Source organism: Carcharhinus amblyrhynchos, chromosome 3, assembly GCF_965287045.1.
Source record: "Carcharhinus amblyrhynchos chromosome 3, sCarAmb.v2.hapA, whole genome shotgun sequence".
NCBI lineage: Eukaryota > Metazoa > Chordata > Chondrichthyes > Carcharhiniformes > Carcharhinidae > Carcharhinus > Carcharhinus amblyrhynchos.
The window spans coordinates 137,300,644-137,317,343 of record NC_137326.1 but is presented as its reverse complement, the minus strand read 5'-3'; the positions used below and the strand labels follow the sequence as shown (position 1 = coordinate 137,317,343).

Here is a 16,700-nt window from a genome sequence, read left to right as displayed (position 1 = left end):
TTTTTCCTGATGGAAGAAGGTGAAAGAGAGAATGTCCGGGTTACGTGGGGTCCTTAATTTTGCAGTTTGCTTTTCCGAGACAGCGGGAAGTATAGACAGAGCCAATGGGTGGAAGGCTGGTTTACGTGATGGATCTAAAAGGCACTGAGCACGTGTGTAAGATAGAATCAAAACAATGAACAATGGCAAGCTATTTGACTACAGGGGGCATCATCAAACCACCCCATTTCTGCAACCTTTAGTTTCCAGCAGTGGTCACTGGATAACAATCATCAGCAGAAATCCGGGATTTTTTTTCCAATGGTCAACGCTGACGATTCAGATCTTTACCATCAACGATCTCAACACAGGACAGGGGCTATATAAATAGAGTTAAGTGGGTCAGATTTAATTGTCACCGGGCTGAATATTGTGGGCGGGTGGGGGTTGCACCTATGCGGATGGTACACCCCCTCAATCTCCCGAAGCAATTTCAGCGTGGGGCCAACGTGGATTAACGGGGTGGGTTAACGAGGTCCATCAGTCCCAGCAACACCAGGAAAGGCATCAGTGGTCACTGCTGGGATTACAAAAGGGAAAGGGGGATAAAGATCCACGGATCCATGGACCAGGAAGTCCAGGGGGCCTTAGGCCAGGAGGGTGTGGGTGAGTTTTGGGAGAGGAGTGGGGAGAGGGGGTCCAAAGATGTGCTGGTAAGGTGCATGGGCCACGCTAAATTCTCCTTCAGTGTACCCAAACAAGGACTATGGCCACTAGGGGAGTAACTTCATTGCAGTGTTAATGTAAGCTACTTGTGACAATAATAAATAAATTTTAAAAGGAAGTGGGGGGGGGGTGGTGTTTCAGTATAAATTGACAAAGGGTAGCCCCCTAACACAGGCCATTCCCTTCTTTCGAACATTAGTTACAAAATGGACCTTCCAGCTCCCACACTGTGAAGTATCTTGAAGCAGCGTATTGGTTTGAGAACAAAACTGATCCTGAATTATTCATCTGAACCTGCCGGGTGGGCTTCAGATTTCAGCGCCCGCACACGCTCCCTCCACCCTCAACACCAAAATAAGGTGGTGGAATGGGCGCCACCCTATTTTACATGCGTTCCCCTCCCGCTGGAAACCTGCAGCACTTGGTTACAAAGCGACCAGGGTTGGGAATGAAATATACCAGGGTAGGCAGTGTTTCAGAGCAATAGTTAAAATGGCAAGAAGGTGGGGTGCCCAGATGATGAAAGCTGATATAAGGTGAGAAAGGATTTGCCCTCCAAAGATCCCGATATAGAGTTAGTAATGGTACGAATAGTAATGAGTCAGCTGGTGGGAGTAGTTTACAGGGCCCCGAAGAGGAGTTATACTATTGGATGGAGAATTAAAGAAGAAAAAATTGGAGCTTTCAGGAAAGGCAATGGACTTTAACCTTCACATAGACTGGGACAATCACACCAGCAAGTGCGGCCTTGAAGAGGATGTTGCCATGACAATCTCCTGGGCCAATAGGGCTTGTTTCAAAGAATTAACCGGTCACCAATCAGGAGGTGTGGGCATCATTCTACGATTTGTGAGTTTCATTCTAGCTCAGTGGTGTACTCTGGGGTGAGAAAAGAATTCAACACAGAGTACAGTCCTAAAGCAAAATACTGCGGATACTGGAAATCTGAAACTTAAACAGAAAAAGCTGGAAAATCTCAGCAGGTCTGGCAGTATCTGTGGAGAGACAGAAAGAATTAACGTTTCGAGTTCAACGTGATTCTTCTTTCGAGTCCCGTACTCAAACTTTCCTGTCTAATTTGACTGATTCCAACTGATACAACCCAATCAGTGTTGGAGTGTCTCTGGGATGAAGGTCAATCATATTGGGCCTGACCTTCCACAGCGGGACAGAGTTAGATTACCACTCCATTCCGAGTCCCCTGCTTTAAAATCCACCCAACCCTTTCTTGCCGGACCACCCATCTCAGTCCGAGCCAGCACTGCAGACGGCAGCACACTCCTGAGGCCTTCAACTGAGGTCTGCACTGTCAGAGGTGAGGAGGTCATGACATCTCCCCCACTTTTTCTTTTTGTACTGCAGCGCAACCTGCCATTAAACCTGCCATTGGGTAGCACGGTAGCACAGTGGTTAGCACTGCTGCTTCACAGCTCCAGGGTCCTGGGTTCGATTCCCAGCTCGGGTCACTGTCTGTGTGGAGTTTGCACATTCTCCTCGTGTCTGTGTGGGTTTCTTCTGGGTGCTCCAGTTTCCTCCCACAGTTCAAAGATGTGCGGTTGGGTTGATTGGCCATGCTAAAATTGCCCTTAGTATCTAGGGATGTGTAGGTTAGAGGTATTTGTGGGTGTAATATGTAGGGATATAGGGGTAGGGCCTGGGTGGGATTGTGTTCGGTGCAGACGCAATGGGCCAAAAGGCCTCTTTCTGCACTGTAGGGTTCTATGTTCTAAAAGCAGGCAAGGTCCAGTCACCTTCAAGCGGGGAGAGGTAGGTTTGTAAGCCAAGTGGGTTGGATTGGAGGGTAGTTGTGGAGGGAGTGGGGGGAGAGTAGGTCAGGTGGTCAGTGGCAGCCTGTGTGGTCAGGGGGATGTTCAGCTGGGGCTCTTGTTCGAATGGAACAGGGACGGTGGTATTGTCAATGGACCATTAAATCCAGAGACCCAAGGTAAGGCTCTGTGGGCTGGGTTCAAATCCCGCCACAGCAGATGGTGGAATTTGAATTCAATAAAAATCTGGAATTAAAAGTTAAAAACCCAGCTGTTCATTAATATTCATGATCTGGTCTGGCCTACACGTGACTCCAGATCCACAGCAATGAGATCTTACATCTGGAATCTTGAATCTAGCATCTTGGACCATCTTAATTGGCCTTGCAGATCAGTCAGTTCAAGGGCAATTAGCAATTGGCAATAAATGCAGGGGTAAAGGTCTCAGAGTAACGATTGTCAAATTCTCCCTTAGTGAACAATACAAATCACGGATCTGGGAATAGGGTCTAACATTCCCGCTCTGTTGACAGTCAGTTATTAGTTGCTGTACAGAGGGACGGTCCGGTCTCACTTAAGAACTGGGAATGATGGGTGCAGCTCACCCAGAAAACCAGACCGACTGAACTATTCCCGGATCCTCCAATCCGCACGACTCTGCTTCCAGTTTTCCTGAGGGGATAAGGAAAGTGGCCTGGTCTGGACGAAGAGAGGTGTTGCCTGGGGATTGATGTGTATTGTAGCGTGAACCTCTTTCAGTTTTCCCATTTTATCCTGAATGTGTGACTGTGGTGTGTGTGTGTGTCTGTGCCTGTATGTGTTTCTGTGTTCATGTGTACACGTGTGTGTCTGTGTGTTCGTGTGTGTGTCGATGTGTGTACCACATTAAGAGTGTTTTCCTTTTCGAAGTTTCCTGTGCAGTTTGCCTGTTGTGCGTTTTTTCCCCCACACTTTGCTCAGTGAGATAGATTCCATGCTGATCATTGAGGGTGAGATCACTTGTCTTTTTGCAGGTCTGGTGCGTGTTGAATTCTGTCAGCTTTCCCGTGTCAGCTTCGATCTTTCCGGGCTGTCGGAGTCTCGGCAGGTGTGCTTTTCGGAAGTTATGCAGCATTGCATTCCTTCGTTTAACCTTCAAAACGGTGTCCTGACTTAAAATAAACACCACGACAATCAGGGCAATTCCTTGTTCTGTTTTTTTGTTCTCTGTTTCCTTCCTGCACTTTTCCCGAATTCTCTTCAAACTTTTAAATCTTCTTTGCCGTTTTTTGAAATCATGTATCGTGGTGAAGGGGGCAGCATCAGTCTGGTTTACCCTCGTCGCCAGTGTGTCCATTCTGAGGCAGAAGCCGGTTTGTCATAAACTTTACTGGAACACAGACGGAAACACTTACAGGCTTGCGCCACCTTGTTACCTGGGGTTCAGCACTGGCACCGCCCACTGGATGACTGACAGGAGGGAGGGGCAATCCCTCCCATTTCTACACCTCAAGACCCTGATTGACCTCTTGGCCTTCCCTACCCTCCCTGTCCTGGACCCCTGATACTAACCTGGGGCTCAGGCAGCTCCGTGCAGTTACTATTCCGGCCACTGCAGTGCTGCTGCTGGAGGGACAGGAGGGCTGCCATGGTGGGACCTCCTGGCACCTGAATGTCGGAGGTTTCCCCTATGCCAATCAATGCTTGTTACAGGGTCGAATGGCACCAGGGATCTCTGGATGGCAGCGGCTCACCTAAAAATCCAGGCCATACTTTATTTTTATTCATTTGTGGGGTGTGGGTGTTGCTGGTTGGCCAGCATTTATTGCCCATCCCTGGTTGCCCTTGAAAAGGTGACAGTGAACTCCCTCTTGAATCGCTGCAGTCCGTGTTCGGTGGGTTCACCCACAAGGCCGTTAGGGAGGGAATTCCAGGATTTTGACTGCGAAGGAATGGTGATATATTTCCTAGTCAGGATGATGAGTGGTTTGGAGAGGAACTTGCAAGTGGTGGTGTTCCCATGTATCTGCTGCCCTTGACCTTCCAGATGGAAGTGGCTGTGGGTTTGGAAGGTGCTGTCTCAGGATCTTTGGTGAATTGCTGCAGTGTATCTTGTAAATGGTACATACTGCTGCTACTGAGTGTCAGTGGTGGAGGGATTGAATGTTTGTAGATGTGCTGCCAAACACATTTACAAACATTCACGCTGCTGGATTTATTTAGATTCAGACAACAGGATCACAACTGGCGGACACTGGAGTGAGTTACCCAACAACCCACCTTGGGTGACATTAAAAATTATTCTAGTCATAGGCCATCAACGAGTTGGTGTCACTTCAAATGCAGTCCATTCTCAGGTAGTTGGTGTTCACCTTTTCCCTAATGAAGATCCACAGATTGTTGCAACATCTGCAATTTACACTTTATCTCATTGAAGATTCTATTACCCATGTCCAAACTCCTAACAAGCTTTGTTTAACCATTTCCTCTGTGCGCAAACCTGCACTGGGCTTGGACCAACAAAGCATCCTCACGCTCCAATACTCCATGGACTTGAACCTTTCCTCCTCTGTAACCTCCTTGAGGCCTGGAGCTCTGCTAGCTCCCTGCGTCTCTCGGATTCGAGTTTCATACACATTCCAAATTTTCATTACTCAGTCAGTCTCCCGAGCTCCAGAATTCCTTCCCTAAACCTCACTCTCTCTTCACAATGTAACCTAGAATCTAACTCTTTGCTTTACAACACTGCAAGCAGAAGCCCTAATGGGATGGTAAGTTTTTAAACCAATAGACCTTAAGGTACTGACAGAACTAGCAGCACTCAGTTAAGTGACTTTTAAAATATATTTATGAACTACCAAGAAGCAATTTGCACATACGAAATGCAGTAATTGATTCAAATGAGTGATTATGATGGTAAAACATATATGCTGATATTTTGAATGTATTATTATTGCTCCTAAGGAATATTGTTCACTTTAATCCAAAAGCATTTTCCCGCAAGGCCTCGTGGTAAAAGTCATTAGGACAAAACCATATTTCAAGAGAATATTTGGGCCTTGGAAATGTGCAAGTTTTATCAGTAAAGTTTCGGATGGGGGAACATTTAGAACACTTAATCTTATTTCACCAGCAGGGTTTATTCACCGTCTGGACAGGATGGGACTGGTGAGCAGACGTGATGTCACGAGTGAGTCTGGTTAAACAGTGACCTGTGAGAATGTTGATCTGAGATGAGTGTCTTAGTTTACTCGGAAACCAGGGAACGGGGTCAGCGAGGACAGCAGTCAGCTTCTGGATTTCACCGACTTATAAAACACCATTATGCTGAGGGGTGGAATTCGATTGGCTAAAGTATTTGACAGGTATTATTGCTGATTTGTGTATCCTGAAGATGACGGATTTAAAGTTACTGAAAGGCAGGAATGATTGATAAAAAAAGCTCTAATTGGTGTGTTTATGATTGTATATATTAGATTCATCAGTTTTGTTGCTCTATATCAGAGCTACTTAATGCTTTGATCAACTTCTGGTGGTCACTGGTTTAAATAAAGTTACGTCTTTAATACAAAGATACTGGCTTTGTGAGTCTTGTCTAAAGTTTGGGCAGTACCGGATGTCCCACCAACAGACACCAATCGTAATTTCCCCTTGTGTAGTTTGGTAGTGCTCCTATAAAGCATTTTAGCTTTACTGCCCTAAAGTGCTATATAAATGCAAAATCTTGTTGCTGCATGAGTCCAGGGCAAATATGCGAGAATTGAAATCCAGGTTTCTGGTCTGATTCACTTCAAAGTCAGTTCCAAAACCGCAAAGAGTTTCTAATGCAATTTTCCTGTGAAACTCAATGTAAACAGAGCCAGTTGATTATCTTTCATTGTAAACGTCACAGACACACCCAGCATGCACTGCCTTAATGCCAGTGCAGTCGATACAGCACCAGTCAATGAATCATTCACACAACACCAAACAGGGGGTAGGGAGGTGAGCCTCGGATTGTAACTGGTCCCTTGAGCAGCATCATTAACAGAGGGTGTTGCGATTGGCTTTCGAACAGTTGCGTGGTTTGGGGGTGGTATTCATGCACAATTTCAGCTCCACAAACACACCTGAAGCATGAAAGCAGACATAGCCTCATTCAAACGGAATTGGCCAATCGGTCTCGCACATAAAGCATGCAGGTGTTTAGAAGCCAGCATTTGCAAAGCGTTAGTCTTACCATTTCTGCCTACATTAGTGACCGATGGGTCAGCATGGGGAGAGGGTGCAGGGAGAAAGAAACCAGTTGACAAAATGACTACCACAAAACATAGCAACGGAAAAACCCCCAAAGAAACTCAGACAGGTTTATTCTGCACACCTCAATCATACCGCGACTATTCACCAAGTCTCCAGGTCAGTGCGACTGAATAGTGTCAGATCCCAACAATGAATAATTATATGATATATGAACTGAGACAGCCCCAAGAAACTGGGGCAATTAAAATAATTGGGAAAAAAAATCAGAAGGGAGATGGGAAGACGTTTTTTAAAAATGCAAACATGATATAATCTAGAATGTATTGCCTGAAAAAAATGGCAGAAGCAGATTTAATAATAACTTTCACAAAGACATTATGGTATATATTTCAATAGGAAAAGTTTGTAGGGTTATGGGAATAGAGTACGGGGTTAATTGTTAATGTTTAATTATTAGTGTCATAAATAGGCTTACATTAACACTGCAATGAAGTTACTGTGAAAATCTCCTAGTAGCCACACTTCGGCGCCTATTCAGGTACACTGAAGGAGAATTTAGCATGGTCAATGCACCTAACCACACATCTTTGGATTGTGGGAGGAAACTGGAGCACCCGGAGGAAACCCACGCAGACACGGAGTGAATGTGCAAACTCCACACAGACGGTGACCCAAGCCGGGAATCGAACCCGGGTCCCTGCTGCTGTCAGGCAACAGTGCTAACCACTGTGCTGCCCTTGGAATGGACAGGCTGTTCAAAGGCAGGGAGGATGCCCTCTGTGCAGCATATTCCAAGAACTGATCAGTTCACAGTAATCCACAAGGCTGTCAGCTTTGACCATAAGATAAATGAGCAGAATTAGGCCATTTGGCCCATCGACTCAGCTCCACCATTCAACCATGGCTGATATGATTCTCATCTCCATTCTCCTGCCTTCTCCCCGTAACGATTGTCCCCACAGTTTGGACCAATCTAAAGACACTGGAAGGTCACAGAGGTTGACACAGTGATGTTGTTGTCTTGTCCAAGCTTTACCCAGAAGTCAATGGAAACGTTGTTTGAATTTGAAGATGTCTGCGCCATTTCTTCAAACCCACGAGGGACAGCTCCGCCCCCTCAATGACCAGAAAGTTGGGTTCTTCAGCAGAACAGTAGGATTGGCACAGCTAAGAAGCAAACTGCCTGATTAACACTTCCCCAAAAGGGAGGGCTAAAGACATTGTGAAATTAGCTGACAAATCCCAGGCAGAATGGAGATGATGGATCAATTTTCCCCTTAATTAAACCTGGTGTCAGTGAGGCTGTCAAAGGCTAGAGTTAAATTTGCGCTGTTACTTTAGAATTACTTCACTATCCTCCACTCACTGTTTGCCGTGGGTTGGTCACGAGTTCAGTTTGCTGCTGTTCTTTGAGACTGTTTAAATTGACTCTGCCGATTAATACATTTCTGTTTGTGGTAAAATAGACTTTCTATTGTGGATCCTGACAGCAGTGGCTCACTAATTCCAGCTCACTGGGCCGGCACAATGCTTTCAATTGACTGACCCACATGGAGCTCGATTCTGGGAGTGAAGCGATGTTGGATATCGTACAGAACCAGGAGTAATTCTATACCCTGCTCATCGCCAGCGTAGGTTGGAGCTTCCCGTACTTGGGTCCCCAGTAGAGTCCAATTCTGTCTTTAGCTGGAAATGTTTCTCTATCCGCGGCCCACGTCTTTTAATCCTAACCTTGTTAAAATGGAGCCTCATCACTGCAGCATGACCTGAAGTGATAGCTAAATATGACCACAAGGAAAGATTGAACTGTGGATGGAAGCATTGTCAAACTAACGCAGCTGCAGCTAGGCACAAGTGCTGGCAATATGTCTGACGGATTATGGTTCCCTTTCCTATCAAATAGGATGTGCTGACTGGATGAGACTACGAGGGGTGGGAGGAATCTTGTGTGGAGCATTGAGAGTGCATCATTCTGTGAATGCTCTGAACTGGGGAAGTGGGTTGGGGTGAGAGGGAGTTAACGAGACAAGGTAACTCCTCCCTCATTATTCAACCACCATGTCTGAAAAGTGCAAACGGGGGAGTGCAATGGCACAGTGAGTTAGCACTGCTGCCTCATAGCGCCAGGGATCCGGGTTCAATTCCCGGCTAGGGTCACTGTCTAAGTGGAGTTTGCACATTCTCCCCGTGTCTTCCGGGTTCCTCCCACACTCCAAAGATGTGCAGGTTAGGTCGATCGGCCATGTTAAATTACCCCTTAGTGTCAGGGGGACTAGTAGGGTTACGGGAATAGGTGAGATTGGTGTCGATGCAGGTTCGACGGGTTGAATGGCCTCCTTCTGCACTGCAATAGATTCTATTCCATGACGGGGACTTTGTGTTTTTCTGACAAAAAATGAACACCCAGGACAGTGGCCAAACGGTGTGAACAAGATCCAATCTCTCCATGGCTGAACTATCATCGGGGACCCCCTACCCCCAGCCCTGGACCCCTCACACCCAACCTAAACCCCTCTACCCAACCTCACACTCCATCCTCTGTAACAGCCCTAACACCACCCCCCCACTCCCCCCAACACTTCAATCTCCTGAGTGACTCTCCCTCACCCCATGAGGAGTGAAACTCTTCACCACCGCACTGGGAAAGAGAGAAAAGGGAGCTGGTTACAGGCGTAAATGCTCAAACCGTGCTGGGAGTTTCAGTTTCAGTCTCAGTCCACGTTTTTCTGAAAGCTGAGATGAATTAAACACTCGTACGCAATGACCAACTGGAATCTAGAAAAATCTTAAGAATTTTATGGACATTGCACCTTTCAATAATGATAAAGTGAGAAGTCTCACAACACCAAGTTGTGACATAGGAAAATCAGACAAAAACAGACAACATCAGAACAGGAGGAGACCCTGTCCACCCCGCAGGCCCATTCTATCATCCAGCTGGATCTTGACTTGCTCCTCACTCCCATTAGTCAATCTGGTTCCGAAACCCTAAATGCCTTTTCCCCACAAATGTCCTCATGAAAGGTTGACTTTGCTTTTACTCTCCACAGCAGCTCGCAGGCGTGAGAATTCCCCTGTAATTACAGCCTCTGCCTTGTTTCAAGTCCATCAATTTCAACTGACTCCCCCCAACTCAAACATCGTCTTTTGGGGAGAGAGTTCCCAGATCCGGATGGTGTGAACAGGTCGCCCTGAAGCCACCTCAATCTATTTTAATGTTCGGCCTCCACGCTCTGGGCTAGAGGAAAACTTTTCTCCACATCTACCCTGTTCAATCCTTTCATCAGCCTCAGTTAAACCACCCTCTCTCCGCAATGGAATCCAAGCAGATTATATAACCTGCCCCGTGTCAACTGTATGTCTAAATCCGGGAGTCATTCTCAGAGAAACAACCAACCAGTGATGATCTGAGAAAAATTGAACCATTTGCCTTTCAAAAAAATTGTATTAACTCCAGCAATTGCTGACTGCAAAAAAGGGGACTAAATCTGGCCTGTATTTAGACCTGGATTCCTCTTCCTAAATCAATTAATTCCGAATCCGTGGTGACCCCTAGGAGGAACACAACAGCCAGTGACACAAATCAAGGGGAGGGGAAATTTTGATGGAATAACTGGGGGTCACTCAGCAGTCTACGCAGAGGATAGACACAGGGGAAACTCACCCCCCCCAGTGCTGCTGGCAAAGTCACCTTACCCAGAAAGACACCCCCCCCCCCCCGGCAACTCTCTCAAATTAACACACAGCTACAAATCTCCCACAAACTTTTGCTGGAAATTTACACATTCCTTACAGAATCTCCCCAAAGCAGATGATTAGTTAACATTCAAACCAAAGGAACAGTTGTTCCTTACACGACACCCTCTAATCCATGCACTATCCTTGCCAAACACTACACAGCGCACACAGGACGTTGAGTCAGTCAGCCTGCCTAGCCCCCCTGCAGGTAGTATCCACTTTAATCTGTCACACAGGCCAAGGCTCGGTTGAGTAATGTTCTCTTACATTGTTAGTGGGATCTTTGATGTGCTGTGCTTTGGCAATCTGGTGTGCACACATGCACAGGAGGGGGACACTGCTCTGGGGCAACCCCTGGAGGCTGTTGTTGGAGTTGCAGTAGCCAAGGCCTGGGTAGTCACTGTGCACAGAGGGCTGAGCAGGGGGTTGATACACTCCACACGTCAATTCTATCATAATCCAGGTTGCTCATGCATGACGTCGTAACATTGGTTCTCCCCAGTCATCTTCCATTGCCCACCGTCCGTTCCACCACCCACCCCATCACTTACACACACACACACACACACACACACACACACACACACACTCACAAAGAAAATCCCTCTTCAGGAAGCACATTTACAAGATCTTTCAAAAAGGTCACCCCAATATTCACACTGGCAACTCTATGGCTGCAGGTAACAGAACAATGAATGTTCTGCTGCAATTAATGCCCCCAACTCTCAGCTTCCTGATGCATTGGTAGTTCTTCGAGGTTAGCAGGTGGGGGGAGTGGGGATGGTTAGAGAGTAAAGGGATGAGGATGGACAGTTGCATTAATTATTAAAATTAGTGATGCATGTTCATGAGGTCACGAAAAAGCAAACACAGCAAACTGGCGTTCATTTCCAAAGAGATAGAATTGAAAAGCGGTGAAGTTATGTTAAACCCATGTCGAACATCGCTTAGACCACACTCAGAGTATTGCAAACAGTTCTGCTCTCTGCATTACTCAGGAGTCTTGTCTATCAGAACAGGTTGAAGTTTGGATGGTCAGAAACTTTTTCCCGGGGTGGAAGAGTCAATTACTAGGGGGGGCACAGGTTTAAGGTGTGAGGGGAAAAGGTTTAAAGGAAATGTAGCAATTTTTTTTTTTTACACAGAGGGTGGTGGGTGCCTGGAACTCGCTGCCAGGGGAGGTAGGGGAAGCAGATACAATAGTGAGGGGCATCTAGGCAAATGCATGAGTAGGATGGGAATAGAGGGATACGGGCCCCGGAAGGGTAGGGGGTTTTAGTTCAGTTGGGCAGCGGGGTCGCTGTCGGTTGGAGGGCCGAAGGGCCTGTTCCTGCGCTGTAATTTTCTTTGTTCTTTGACTGGGATTCTACTCCAGAAAAGAGAAACTTGTGGAGAAGATGTTGATAGGAAATAGGAGGCAGTGTGGGCCACTCGGCCCCTCGAGTCTGCTTCACCATTCAACTGGATCATGGCTGACCTTCTACTTCAATGTCATTACCCATATTCCTTAACACCTTTAATAACTAACGATCTGTCCATCTCTGCTCTTAACAGAAGACCACATTTTCCAAAAGACTGGGTGGCCTCCTTATTGCGCCCATCGGAATTTATCACCTTGTGTGTATGTATCGGAAGTTGAAGTTTAATTACTGGAACTTCCAGGGTATTCCTGGCGGGTTTGTAACCCGAAGGTCTAAAGCTGGATTTGGGAAACCAATACAGCGATGGTGCTGATAATGAGAAGACTTTAGCCTTTCTCTTTTCCTAGGCTTGACTGGGTAAATGTCAAGAAGACGTTACCCACCTGTGAGTGGGGCAAATCTAGGGTCCCCTGAATATAAAGCCATCCAGTTCGGAATTTGGGAGAAACTTCTTCGCCCAGAGAGTAGTAGTGAGAATATGGAACTCACAGTTAAAGGGGGCAGTCGAGGTGCATTGCAGGGGAAGCTCGATTAACACAGGGGAGAAGGGAACTGAAGGATATGCTGATGGGGTGAGATGAAGTAGGATGGGAGGAGGCTCGTTGGAACATAAACCAGCATGGACCAACTGGGCCGAATGGCCTGTTTCTGTGCCATACATACTATCCAGTTCCAAGCTGTGATACACCAGATACATCACTGTAGGTACACTTAACATTGAGCATTTATTTTGTTGAATATTTCTTTCCTTGTCCAAAACATTGGAGTTGGAAAGGAAAGCTATTCAACCGGGAAGGGTGACTGAGTGTGGGAGTCACGTAACCCCGAAAACCCCGAGAAACATCTCCAGCCCGGGAGCTAACAATTCAATCTCCTTTCTTCAAAAAATAAGATTAAAAGCTCACAATGCCATCATGGTTTGTTTGCTGGTTTCACCGTGTTATCTTTCCAAATGATAGATGGCACTAACCTCATCTATTGCTTTCTTATAGCTCTGAGAGGAAGGCAAGGTTAGCCCAGGGTCACAGTCAAAGAGAAGCCGTGAGGGAGAGAGAAACAGAGAGAGAGAGGGAGAGAGAAGATTAAAAGACAAAGGAAGAAAATAGAAATGTTAGTTCAAAGCCATGAATCGGATTAATTTAAAAAAAATTACACATCAACACTCTGTATGTTAATTAACTTGAACAAATTGTGCCTCAGACAGAGCCAGAACTCTCCATTCACCTGATGAAGGAGCAAATCCCAAAAGCTTGTGAGTTTACTAACAAATAATTTGGTTGGACTTTAACCTGGTGTTGTGAGACCTGTAACTGCCCCCTTAGCCAGAGAGGAAGTCAATTTATTCAACATTAACAAGCTCAATATAGATAATGCATCCGTGCAGTGTGCGGTCCAGGGACTTGGAGCAGGGTTCTTCAGCTGGTGGGGGTATCTCACCACATCAGCTAAAGAATCAGCAAGCTTTGCATCCCTCCACCGCAGCAGCCCCCCGCATTAACTCTCTGGAGAGGGACAGGGTTTCGGTGTGAGGGAGGGGTGGAAGTCCCACCTCAGAGACTGCTGTTGGCCAATCAGGTTGGCTGGCCGCTCTGTGGTCCCGGCAGTGCCGATGGAAGGAGGAAGTGAGATTATCTCAATCCCAGGGTTTGGGATCGGGGTTGTGGGCGGGGGAGAAAAGGGGGGGGGGGGTGGAATTTATGCTCGCTTAAGGGCTGCATCCTGCTGCTGGTATTTGCCGGCTAAATCTATTGAAGATGTTGATAGGCTCCTGAGGTGGTGGCAGTTTTAAAGGCCCCGATTGTCTGTGGAACCGGCAATGGGGGTCGGGGAGATGGTGGGGAGGGTTACCCAATAAGAGCTATCCCTTGCCCAAACTGCCAAACCCACTCAACCCTCTTCTCTTCATGACCCCCTCCCCCACCCCAACCGCCATCATCACTCACCTATGAATCCATGGCGATCCTGGGTCTCGGTTGGGTGCCTTACCCGTAGCAACCATCAACCTCTCTTGGCAATGAGGGCTGCCGGCATCTGATTGGCCAGCAGCTGTAGGTGGGCGGACCTTCTGCCCGTTGCTGCCCAGTGACAGGTCTGATTGACACCTCGCTCCACAGGCCGCACTGAACAGAGGGGACACGGGGCAGTCACCGGCTAGCCAGCTGCTGCCGCCGCCTGGGGCCCTGTCACCTCCATTCAGGGCTGCCCTCGGTGCCTGGGTGGGGGTTCAAACATGGGGTTTTCACCCACCCCTTTCTGAATGTTTTCAGGATGTATTCATCGAACAAATTAGAGGAACCAAGAAGTTAAAAAGAACATAATCCACTTCATTACCCAATATCGGAGCAGAGTGACGATTATACAGCAGAGGACGCCATTCAGCCCATCGTGCCTGTGCCAGCTCTTTGAAAGAAGTATCCAATTAATCCCATTCCATACTCTTTCCCCACAGTTTTCAAATTTAAACATCTCTCCAGTTCTCCTTCTTAAACATTAGGATTGAATTTGCAGTACGTTCCAGATCCTGGTGCTCACTCCTAATTGGTCCTTTGCCAACTCTGTTACCAACCCCCCCCCCGTGAATGGAAAGGCTTCTCCCTATCGACTCTGTGAATACTACTCATGATCTTGAACAACCTCTCCCTGACCTTCTCTGCTCTCAGGAGAACAATCCCGGCTTCTCCGGTCTCTCCACATTCAGTGAAATCTCTCGTCTCCGACACCATTCCAGAAAATCTCCTCCACACCCTCTCCAAGACCGGGGGGACAGTCATTATGGTGGAAAGGGATAGATCAGCTGTAAAGAAATCGCTGGAAAGAGGTAAAAATGGAGAATGTTTTTTCTAATTCATCTATGGACCTCGTTGGTAAGAGCAGCCATTTATTACTCATCTCTAATTGCCCTGGAACTGAGTGTCTCAGCCATTTCAGAGGGGCCTTTAACAGAGAGCCACATTGCCGTGGGTCTGGAGTCACATGTAGGCCAGACCGGGCTAAGGACGGCAGATTTCCTTCCCTAAAGGACATTAGTGAACCAGATGGGTTTTTACGACCATCGACAATGGTTTCACGGTTATCGGTAGACTTTTAATTCCAGATATTTTACTGAGTTTCCATTCTGTTGTGGAAGGGGGTGGGAAGTGGGCAGTGGGTGGGGTGGTTGAATTAACAGATTGCAGCACAGTACTGAACGCAGCCACTAGAGAGCACTGTGTCTCAGGTGGTCACACAGCCAACAGACTCAATCTCTTAACACAGCGAATGGTCAGGATCTGGAAGGCCTGGATCGAGAGCACAGTGGAAGCAGATTTAACAGCAGCATCCCAAAGGGAATGGATAAACAGCCGGACAGAGAAAGGGTGGAGGAGCAGCACCACCTGATTTACTTTTGCATAGACACAACGAGCTTCTTCTGTAACCATTCTATGATCTTATGGAACATTAAAAGACTCTATATTTGGAAAGAAAAATGTATAGCACTTTGGAGGAGAATAGGAGAACAATGGGGCTCTTTCTCAATGAGGCACTTTGGGCCGAATGCTCTCCTGTGCTGTAGGTATCAATGATCCAGACAGGAATACCGGTGGATAATTAATGAGTCGTTCTACGAGCAGCACGCATGTCTGAGTAGATATGTTAGCGAGTTTGTATGTGTGGATTCCAGCGGTAGGTTTGGAATAAGCTCGTGTTGGATACTTACAGCAGGTCTCCCAGGCCGGGTCAGTTCGCGCCCCTCTTCCGGTTTGACTCGCGAGCTCTCGTGAGGAAGCACTGGTGATCCTTCAGGCTTGCCTGTTCCTGCAACAACACAAACACTGAGAGCTGCAGAAACGGCGACCTGCATTGGTATAGCGCCTTCAACGTAACACAATCTCCCAGCAATCAGCAAACCAACTTAGAGAGGTGCATAAAATTTTGGTCAAGAGGTAGGTGTTTAAAGAGTTTTGAAGTTTATTTATTAGTGCCACAGGTAGGCTTACACTGACACTGCAATGAAGTTACTGTGAAAATCCCCTCTGGGTGCCTATTCGGGTACACGGAGGGAGAATTTAGCACAGCCAATGAACCCAACCAGCACATTTTTTGGAGGAAACTGGAGCACCCAGAGGAAACCCACGCAGACACTGGGAGAATGTGCAGACTCCACACAAACAGTGACCCAAGTCGGGAATCGAACCCGTGTCCCTGGCGCTGTGAGGCAGCAGTGCTAACCCACTGTGCCAGAGAGAGGTAGAGAGGCCAAGGGAGAACATTACCATGTTGGCACTCACTGTCCAAGAGATTATTCATTCCGTGGTTTGATGTGGCCGTGCTCAATCTCATTCAGGAGGTCACCTGTGTCTCACCGCTGGAAGGAGTAGCAGAGGCTGAGGTGATTTTCCTGTGGCACACCTCTCAGTTTTACACTCAGAATACCTTCTCCCAGGCCAGCTGGGACGATAAGCAAGCTTTACCGTTCCAACTGCCCTGTTCTCCCAGAATGAAGGGGGTGGGGAGGGGGCAGAACTGGAGAACGCTTGGCATGGATACAAATGGGCCAAATGGCCTCCTGCTGTGTGGTAACATTCTAAGAGTTTCAAACACAGGATCTCCAAGGCCATCGAGCTCACGATACCGTCCCTCATCACCACAGCAATTGGGGACATTACACATTACGCACAGGTCACCGCTCCACACAGCACCGCCTCCCCTTCCCCACATTTACCTCCCATCCACACCTCATTTACCACCTTGCTGCCAAAGACCGCCCCAAACTTTCCATCCTTTCCCACCCTTCCTACAAATAGCACCATTCCCATTCCCCACTCCTTCATCCCCACTCCTCTCCCCCTCCCCTACTCCCCCCTCGCCCTCC

The 16,700-nt window shown here is 47.3% G+C and overlaps 1 protein-coding gene across 2 annotated transcripts in view; it reads right to left on the bottom strand.

The window, feature by feature from the left end:
* Positions 1–16,700, bottom strand: part of LOC145341169 (TRAF2 and NCK-interacting protein kinase-like) — a 209,296-nt gene that overhangs the window by 29,587 nt on the left and 163,009 nt on the right. For both annotated transcript variants that reach the window (XM_080186088.1, XM_080186087.1), the window contains 2 exons: positions 15,546–15,643; positions 12,819–12,842 (listed from right to left, as the gene is read on the bottom strand). In XM_080186088.1, the coding sequence (XP_080042214.1) occupies positions 12,819–12,842; positions 15,546–15,643 (122 nt within the window). The remainder of the gene's footprint in view (positions 1–12,818; positions 12,843–15,545; positions 15,644–16,700) is intronic.